General features: G+C 37.9%; 1 protein-coding gene across 1 annotated transcript; it reads right to left on the bottom strand.

Moving 5' to 3' along the window:
• Window positions 1-224: 224 nt before the first annotated feature.
• LOC122068752 (rhamnogalacturonan I rhamnosyltransferase 1-like) lies at window positions 225-9,619 on the bottom strand. The gene is made up of 9 exons (XM_042632633.1): window positions 9,034-9,619; window positions 8,312-8,904; window positions 5,910-5,977; window positions 5,740-5,828; window positions 5,475-5,637; window positions 2,707-2,996; window positions 1,991-2,195; window positions 1,265-1,422; window positions 225-772 (listed from the first exon to the last, which is right to left on the bottom strand). Exons 2-9 carry the CDS (start codon window positions 8,661-8,663, stop codon window positions 499-501), a joined length of 1,599 nt encoding a protein of 532 aa, XP_042488567.1. The 5' UTR covers window positions 8,664-8,904; window positions 9,034-9,619; the 3' UTR covers window positions 225-498.
• Between the last annotated feature and the right edge of the window lie 716 nt (window positions 9,620-10,335).

Genomic DNA, 10,335 nt, shown 5'->3' with positions numbered 1-10,335 from the left:
GCAAGTTCTTCAATTCTTATATTCAGGAATCCCCAGTTAAGCTACACAAGGAAGCAATTCTTAGTAGCCCTTGCCAAATGCATTCTCTATTGCAAAACAGGATAATGCCAATAACATCTGGAATCTGTTTCTCCAAATTCATTTCAGATTAATTATATCAAAACAAATACATTGAACAGTGTAAATAAACGAGAAAAGTAACAATCGGCATATTAACAAAAGAATTAAGAGACCAAGACTTGTGGAATTAATTATATCAAAACTAATACATTGAACAGTGTAAATAAACGAGAAAAGTAACAATCGGCGTATTAACAAAAGAATTAAGAGACCAAGACTTGTGGAATCAAAGAAACATTAGCTTTCTTTTCCTCGCATACTTACATGGTTGGGCAAGTCATAAACAGGATTTCCTGGCTCCCATCTTGCACTTCGCTGGATAGAAATCATAGAATTTACAACCTCCGAACGCACCGGGCCTCAGATTTACTTGCATCTTCATTGGATAACACTCGAGTTACCAGGAATTAGCAAGCCAAAACAATCTGTACCGTCGCAAAGACACTCTTGTGGATTAGCATAGAAATAATCTTCCTCCTTGGGCTTGTCCAAAATAACTCGCCGATGAGCAGGCTGTCCCATCCTTTTCTCATGTGCCAACTGAACAGAAATTGCAAACTCATCCCATGAAACTGTCCCATTCTGGTGCAAATCAACCAGCTCAACAAGCTTTTTTCGATCCAGCAGGATACTCTTCTTAAACCCAAGATACCTGCACAAGAGACAGTTCCACAATTCAATCTTGCATACTCCACCAGGGGGATAGATTATTTTACATATCCATGTAGCAGAAAAACAAATAATCTCCAACTGTAGCAGCCCTACTGGCCAAGAAAGCATAAGATTTACAATGGTCTTTGGGTATAAGAAACCAACAACGGTCGTCTCTAATCACTGTTGACCTTCTGACTACATTTTTTTCCATGTTCCCAGCAGCAAAAGCTAAAGACGAATTATGAAGTATCCATGAGCTTGCCAGTGTGTTTATGCCGAAGGAATCACAGCTAAATATCTCAACTGCACATGGCATTGCACTGAAGTGTCAACACACTCAGGAACACCTTGTGCAGCCCAGATTTGTGTCGTGCATACCTGTCTGTGGCAAGCCAGTTAGCCACAAAATCATGCACTATAACAGCAGCTATAACCTTAAACATGAGCTGAACATATGAATAAGAAACCAAGTTTGTTGAACATTAATAACCTGCGGTGACCTTCAACAAGTTTCGCCATGTTTCCATCATAAGTAGGGATGAATAAGTCGCTGGCAACTGAAACCATAAAATCCAGGGCTGCCATTTGAGATGAGTGGTTTTGGAATTGTTGCAGATCCTTTGGATCAAGCAGCATCTCCTTTTTCACCTGAAATCACCAATGCTCCAAATCAAAAGTTGGAAATATATTATTTCTTTAGTTTGCGCATAATGCAAGCAGTTGATTTCTATTACAACAATAAATTTCAGAGTGGATGAGGAAAAAACTATTTTCAAATGCACACAGGTAGGTCGAGACCAACAATTTAATCTCTCTCACCAAGGACTGATAGGCCAGATGCGTTTTTTTATCTTTCCACTTTAAAAATGGCATTCTTCTCGTTGTCCTCCATATCCCTTCCCCCTCCCCACTCTCCCAAAAAATTAGAGGTTAAAATGGAGCATTAGATTTTACAGATAGGATCCTCAGTTCATCCAAAAAAGGAAAAGGTAAAGAAGCACTGATCAAATGGTGGCCTCATACTTGCATGTGTGCCTCAAGCACCCCAAGCGTGTGGAGAGGATGAATCCTCATGCACTAACTGAGCATCACACTCATACTTTTCACCCAAAGGAAACTGAATTATCAAGCAGTCAGCAAAACTTTCCTAGTGCATGAATTGGTGCAGAACACAACTAAAAAAGCCTAAAAATATTAACGGTGGTAATAAACTCACAATCCGTGGAAAAACAGCTCTAAGTGCAGCAAGCCTCCGTCTGCTGCCATATATCTCACCAGAAGCGATATAAATCTGTGTCTCCTTCGGGATGCCTAATGCCTGCAAAACTAAAGCCGCCTCCTCTGGTGTAAGAGGGCACAAACCTTGGGATCTCCTCTCTGAAGATACTATCTCTTTCTCTCTCCACCAAGGGTATGCATATCTGAATGATTCACAACAAAAACAAGGACTTTAACCACGTTTCAACTTTTCAATCAGTACTGGTAAAGAAAAACTGTATTTCTATCCACAGAACTAATAGAAAGACAGAATTCCAACCCTTTAACAATATACACATGAAAGTAAATTTTCAAGCCTGATTTGATGAACTGGAATAGCTTGTTTAAGAAATTATGCGACGCATTCCTCCAAAAAATGCTCTATGTTAGAACTCAATGATTGTGCTAAACAAGGGAAATGCCAATGCTGCCAGACCTTTGATATCCCAAAGCAAGTCACTCCTAAAGGCATTCTTTAGAGAATAAAAGTACAAAAAGAAGAAAAGACTTGCATAGATGAACACTGAAAACTGTCCTTACTGCCATATGTATGACAGCCTGACAGGGAACCACCATTTGATATGGTCCTACATAGAAGCTTTTCTTGATGGGACAACTAATATCACTCAATCCAAAGTTGAGAATCCCTACAGAAGAAATAAGTCAGTAACAAACCTCATCCTCTTCAGCTCCTCTGCTTCTTCGTCAGTGCAGCCTTGAGTACAACCTGAGAATGCCAACATGTCCATCTCATATCTCAGATGCAAAGCCACAAAAGTTCCCCTCTCTTGAATAATTTGAATCAACTTGTGCCCCAACGCCTCGATCTGAGGAGTGAATTTCAATGCTTGAAAATTGACACGGCACCTAATCTTCTGAAGGTTGACAGGGAGTCCATTGTTTGCCAAACGTGTATCTGTTTTATTAAAGTGAATCACTTTATACTTGCTGAATAGTGGCAGGATCTGCAGGATTGATGAGAAATCATCGATTAAAATGGAGCACCATGCTACAGTTCATACCGAACTACAGGAAGCAATAGTCTAAAACTCAAAACCAAACAATACAGAATTTAGCCTACTCAACCCAACTAAATCAGGCAGATTCATCACACAAACTTGATCAGTCATAACTCATCAAGTCAAATAACTGAAATCGAAGGTGCCAGCTGGAAAAAGGCATTGACTTGTTATTGCCATGTCCTGGGATCAAATCCCACTTTCACCTCGAGGAGTAGTAGGCTTGGGGGAAGTTGTAAGCATCCCCAAAAACAACAATAAAAAAATGTAAAATTCATTATGACAAAGCCAACCTGACCCAAGCATTGCTTATACTTCGTAATAGCCAGTTTCTTTATATTTCTTATATTTTTCAATATTTAATTAGATTGAAAAGGGGCTAGCTTTGACATAGCTGGAATCCTTTCAGGCTGCGACACCTATTTCCATTATGCCACTCACACAAGTTATCAATATATGACAACATCAATTTGCTTCAGGACATCATTATTAGAAGCTCAACACAAGGATTAGTAAACAGAAATCCTGACCTGGGCCCATCAGGATCAACCAAACCAACCTTGAGATTCTTAACTAAAGTTAGTTCAAACCAGCTGGCCCAAGCAGAAACTAACTCTGATCATGACAGGTCCTGCCAATCCTTATATTCCCGTGGTCCAACATAGAACCCTCTTGACCAAGGTTGTATGGTTCTCTCATCCTCTATAATATAATATATCTTAAATTCACATTCCTTTAAGTAGGCTAATGGGATTGGTTTCCAAGCACCAACATGATGGGTCCTGCCAATCCTTGAATTCCCGTGGTCCAACATAGAACCCTATTGACGAAGGTTGTACTCTGGTTCTCTCATCCTCTATAATAATATATATGTTACATTCACATTCCTTTAAGTAGGCTAATGGGATTGGTTTCCAAGCACCTACTGTGCTGGTAACATTCCAATACCAATGCAATTTCTGTCGCATGGAACTGAATGTTGGCACCCAAACTTTGTGACATGTAATCCATGTCATGACCTCATAAAATGTCTTAATTTTCAATCTAATCCAATACTTCCATGTAACTTAAAACAAAACCAAAAACCAAAAAACAAAAAACAAAAAACCAAAAACAAAAAACAAAAACAAAACAAAACAACAAATATATTGTAAGGAAATCCAACAGCCATATAACTTATTTTAAAAAGTTCCAATAATGCAAATGTAAAAGAATAATGTCCTATAAATTGTTTGAAACATTGATTATGTTTGAAAACAAGGGAAACCTCCAAACATGGGTCATATGGTTAAGCTAGAACACTAAGGCACCGCTTGACAACGTTCCGCTTTTACCGTTTCTATGTTTTCTTGTTCTCAGAAACGGAGAAACACCCTAAAAAGCGTTTGATAAAGTTGTTTTGTTTCACCAGTTTCTAGAAACATAAATTAAAATTTATGCCTATTTACAATTCTAGAAACAACTTTGACGAAACAAGTCTGACTTGTTTCGTCGTTCTAGAAATGAATGAGAGAAAAAAAAAAAAAAAGGCTGTTGTGCCTAATAAATCTCTCAACTATTTAAACTTAAAAAGAGGCAACCGAACTATCTCTCCCTTTTGGGCATCCGATGATATTATTGGGTCTTTTAGTGGCATTATGTCTGCAAAAAACGTTTCGAGAAACAGGTTTATCAAACACTAAAAAATCCGTTTTTTTTTCTAGAAACGTGAAAATCCATTTCTGCTGTTTCTAGACGCAGAAACAGCGAAAACGTTATCAAACAGTGCCTAAATTTAACATGTGGTCTTATCAAGGGAATTTCCCATCTATTCCTATTTGTGTAGATGATAGAAACTGCCACCAACAATTCTCTAAATCTTATTGTCATAATGAATTCCCAAATTTTGAGTTTTCAGTTGTCACTAGGGAATCCCATCCCTCTTTATAGATTCAGAGGTCCATAGTGAATTCTCTATTGAAACATATATTTCTCTCCTTTTTTTTCTTTCTTATTATTTCATACAGGTGTTTGTTGTGATTTAAATGTCTTTGGCCCTAACCAATATATCAGACAACCATTCCAATAAATGTCACCTAAAATTCCTACCCTTCTTAAAACCTTAAATTTTCCAAAAAAAAGCCAGCTTGAATTTATGATTGGCTACCCAGGTTTGCCTACATCAAATTGATAAAATTTATCAAATTTTGGAGAAGGACAAAAAGTACCGTTTCCACTCCCTAAACCAATTTTATTATAAAACCTTTCAGAAATGAGAAAGCAAAGGAGAGAAATCAATGAAAATACTTTTCACACAGCACAATCACAGAGATCTAGGCAGGTCCCAAAAGCAGGAGCAATCATTTCCCATGGATAAATGAGAAAGTACAGAAAGTTATCTAACCCCCACTGCAAAAAAAAAAAAAAGTAAGAAAAGCTGCAAACCTGCTCCAAGTAATATTTTTCACTTGACCAGCTCACTGGTGGCATCACTAAAGGTTTATATGCAGCAATCCTACTGAGCCTCTTTGGCAGCCTCTTGATGATTCTGACTTCATCTCTCAAGGAACTAATGAAGTGTGCCACGCTAAATATGTCATTAAAATTGCTGCCAGTGAAAATAATAGATGTTAATAGTTTCCCAAATTTTTTAATCAATAGCTGCACCATATGGATGTTCAATTACAGACGTTGCAGGCAAATTGAATACCTGGGGTCTGCCCAAAAAGAAGTCTTGTCAAGCTCTGGAACAACCAACGTGAGGTTCAAAAGCCTTGCAACTGTCACCATGTCACAGATCTGAAATGATAAATAATAATTAATAACAGAACACATGGATGTGGAGGGCCAAAGCCAAGAAGAAAATTGATGAATACAAACCGCAGCACGCATTTGATTCAGACCCCCGTTGCAAGACACCTTAAGATAACCATTGCTTCTATAGATTCCTGCAATATGCATTGTTAAAGAATTAATTACTGTCTAAGAGGCAAAGTGATTTTTTGTTTTATTTTATTTTATTTTTTTATTTTTTATTTTTTATTTTTTAATTAAAGAAGCAAAGAAGTTCACAATAGCCTTTTATTCCCCATCCAGAAGAATTTCCGGTGCCTTGGGCATGCCAATAGGATCGTTTCATTAAAAAACTAATTAATAGAACTACACATGGAATATCCATTTTATAATAATGGTTATCGACAACTTCACTGGCAATACAAAACAACTAATTGACTAAGATTTTCACTGTCAGTGAATAGGTTGACATTGTTATGCTGCTTATAACAAAAAATGGACAAAAGTTCGTCGCTATGCCAACCAAGTGAGTCTGTGGTTTGGAGCAATATACCACATGAATGGAACCAACCCCCCCCCCTTTCCATACAACATGCCCGAAATGCGCTCAAAGTCAAAAAGATGTTGCTTCGCTAACCAGAAATCCCTCACCCAAAAAGAGTTGAAAAATTGGAATTCTTTTTTTCAATTGGGTTGGGGGTTGGGGGTTGGGGGTTGGGGGGAATGGGAGGGGTACAGCCCACTGATTTAGACAATCAATTAGATGGACATAGGCCATAAATCTCGAAGAATGGATAAGCCAACCCACAAGACGAACCTCCAGAGGAAATCATACCCCATAGATAGATAGCCATAGACTTGGTCCATCAAATAGATAAGCATATCACCATGTTAGTGATTCACCCAGAAACAGACAACAGCAGAAAAATATCCTTCCACAACAGCTGGTAAGAAGATATGATCAATGTTTATAAAGTTAAGAGATCTACCCTTGCAAACACCAGCAACGCAATTATCTCAAATCGGTTTGCATGTGAAAGAAGGTTAAATCCCTCCTCAAATTTTATTACCAATCCATCCATGATCTCTCTGATGAATGAGATCATGATTTGAGATATAAACAAAAATATTTGCAACATTGATTTGGGTCCCAGCTCCCTTGGATCCCATAGAACTTTTCGGTATTAACTTAAAACTGTAACCAAGACTTCCAAACAGTCACCATTTGTTTAGATTTTAAATTTTGTAAGTTCTTATTTGATGGTAATTGCATCTTTACCATTTTATGCTTCTCTCTAATCCACTTCAACGAAATCTCCCCTATGGGGATTTTATCCTAAAAGGCTTATAATTGAGCCAAACCATTGACAGGAGTACAGGGTAACACTTTAAGAATTAAAGAGAGTAGAAGACTTGGGCACAGTTGGTAGGGGAAGGTGGCTTGGAATTAGTTATTAAATGGCTGACCCAGGATGTTGTAATACAATGGAGATACTCACATCTGATCATACAAGCCTGATTCCTGGCCTGAACTAGAAACATCTCCTTCCACCGGATAGCAACATCAAGCAAGTGTTAAGCGGTTGAACTGGCTATGGATGGTGACAATAGAGAACATTTTCATGAAAGGGAATATCCAATAATGTAGTATCTATCTTAAGAGTTACTTACATCAGCACATGTATGGGCATATCCAATAATGCGGTATCATGTATCTTAATAGTCAGTTGTATCAGTACAATACATGTATACTTCCTTCCCTTGAAATAAATTTATTCAGGCAAAAAAGGAACTCGAAAGCTCAGTAATTAGCCTTTGGTGCTGACAAGTCAACACTTTGGCACAGGCTGATTGCACCCCAACTCTTTTATATCACTGGGACATTAATCCAACTGCTTAGAGATATCGCAGAGGAGAGTTGAAGGCTGGCTACAATAAAGAATAAGAAACATTTATTATTTTCTAAAAGGTCTCACGTTTTGGAAGAGGAGCGGTGAGGGGAGCATTTTCATAGATGAAAAGGGTGCGAAGTTATAAAATGCAATGGTGTTGGAGTCAATCAATCCTCCAACCCACCAATGAGCACTACTCACTAAGTTAATAACGTTTGAACCATGAAGGTAAGAAACCCAAGTTTATGTTCTACTGCAGTAGACAAATTTACTATTTTATCTTGATTTCATTGTTATCTGGCTCAGCAATTCAACTAATGCAAAAAGCGGAACAGTCAATTGGTCATGGGTTTAACCAAACATGCATTTCAGAAGTAAAATCACCTCAGACTATACTACTACCCTCAAATATCAAAATTAGGAAACGCCAAATATATATCCATGCATAAAATCAAAATCCCCACCGTTAGGAAAGAAATCAATTCCTTCTCTACTTGAATTTCCAACATTTGCAAGAAATAAATTCATAACGCAGTATGGATTTTTTTAAAGCATGGCGAAAAAGACAATTCATAAGCTTACAGAGAAAGGACTGACTTGGAGGTGGAAGATGCCGGCGCAATGTGGCGGACTCAGTGGGAGCATGAAGCCGTCGGGGAATCGAAGCGGTTTCATTTGGAGGCTGAAGTTGCCGGGACATTATTGGAGCGGAAATTGGAGGAGGTACTTCTTTACTTTGTGAGTTTGTGAACCTGGATAGCTGGTTGGACAAGCCATTCAACAACTGTGGATGCCAGAGTTCCCCGACGGCAACCAACTGAACAAGGCAGGTCCATAGCAAAATGCTGGAACAGATGCGAATGAACCAGACTTGGAGACGGGTCCTGGGAAGCACTGGGGCTGGAAGCTTATCGCACCTCAATGGTAGACCCTCCGATCTAGCATCCATATTTCTTGCACAACCCACACAGCCGCTTCATCCGACCATTCCCCTCATCAATGGGAACACCGATTCCACTGATCCGATCCAAACCAAACATAACGAAATGATCTCCGCAAAAGCAAAAGCATATATCTACCGACGAAGTTCATCAATGTGCACACATTCAACAACCCAAGTTCATGTGTTCTCCAATCCCAAGGCCGACGGTGTAATAATCGAGAGAAAAAAAAAAAAAAAAAAAAAAACCCTAGAAATCAAAACAGCCGTGATTCAATAATTAGAGCTCTGAAATTTCTTTCTCAATAAATGAAGAAGAAAAAGAAATCAACAGAGAAGAAATTAAATTAAAAAGCGGTAAAAAGGGGAAAGTAGATACCCTAGAAATGATGGAAGTGCGTTGGTGAATGTGCCAACCAACCAGACTTCTCTGATTCTGATTCTGCTTCACGGACCCAAAAGCAAGAGGAAATTAAATGAACTCACCAGACGAACAGAGACCCTCTCCCTCCCTCCCTCGGAGCTTCGCTTGGTTGCTTGATTCCTTCTGTAATTACCTATAAATTATTAGAAAAAAAAGGTTGGTTGGTTCGTTCGTGCGTTCGTTAGGTGGTTACTCGATCACTCGATATTGATTATGAAGCTTTTCGGATTGTTATAAATGGATTTTGATTATGGAAAGAGAGATGATGCCAGAATGCTAACGCTGAAGCTTAACGGGGAATGAATGATTACTCTTTCAAATCTTGAGATTGAAACGGAAACATGTGAGAGAGGAGAGAGAGAGAGAGGATTCTTCTATAATACAATTAATCTAGAGAGAGAGAGAGGACTAATCTAGGGTATTACAAAACCTAATATTATCTTCCACGGGTTGTAGCCTCTGAAACCGTGAACGAATAATATCCAAATGAAAGTAAGTACCTTCTTCCACGTCTATTTCGTGGTCTTCTTCAGTCAAGTCATGGCAACTGACCATAGAAAACCCTTCCCACAAATTTTCCCATATTATATACTATAATGTTAAGGGTGTTTATCCGTTTGGTTTCAGCTATCTGGTTCGATTGATTTGGTTTGATTATTTGGTTATGAGGTAGAATTGTTGAGATGCCTTGAAGATTTAAACTACAATGATCATCATATACAATTTTTTTTTGGGTAAGAATGGTCATCATACATAATAACTCCATATAAACATGTTAGAAATCCAAATTCATGAAATCTAAGAGTTTTAAGGGGTGTAATGGTTTGGATTGGTCCAACAAAAATTTGGTTTGATTTTAATCGATTTAATGATTTATTAAATTTTACGATTTATTCTATTTATATTCAATTTATTGGATTTTTAATTAGTTTGAAATAAATGAATCTCTAGATTAGAATCAAATCGGATCAAACACAAGGATCGATGGATTTTTCACTTAGGGATCTTTCTCAAGAGTTTTCCCTCACACGAGGGTAGATGGACCGATGCAACGCAAATAAGATCTTCATGGCCTGGGCTTTCTCGCTAGCTAATTCCTACGACCACTAATGATTAAAATTAAAATCAAACTAATAATTTTGATTTGGTTTGGTTTGATTCCATTCGATTAAATCTTAACAAATCAAGGAAATGATCATTTCTTAGTGTTAGTGGAGTAATTTTAACTTAGTTTCTATAAGTAGTAAATGAATGGAG

This window comes from Macadamia integrifolia, unplaced genomic scaffold, assembly GCF_013358625.1.
Source record: "Macadamia integrifolia cultivar HAES 741 unplaced genomic scaffold, SCU_Mint_v3 scaffold456, whole genome shotgun sequence".
Lineage (NCBI taxonomy): Eukaryota > Viridiplantae > Streptophyta > Magnoliopsida > Proteales > Proteaceae > Macadamia > Macadamia integrifolia.
This window is presented reverse-complemented; position numbering and strand designations above follow the sequence as displayed.

What these genes read in the sequence shown, in the direction of transcription:
- LOC122068752 (XM_042632633.1), bottom strand. Translation starts at nt 8,663, where the DNA reads ATGGATGCTAGATCGGAGGGTCTACCATTGAGGTGCGATAAGCTTCCA. An exon ending in CCGGCATCTTCCACCTCCAA is followed by an intron (nt 5,978 to 8,311) that starts GTCAGTCCTTTC and finishes TGCATATTGCAG; the next exon opens with GAATCTATAGAAGCAATGGT. An exon ending in TCTTTTTGGGCAGACCCCAG is followed by an intron (nt 5,638 to 5,739) that starts GTATTCAATTTG and finishes TTTCACTGGCAG; the next exon opens with CAATTTTAATGACATATTTA.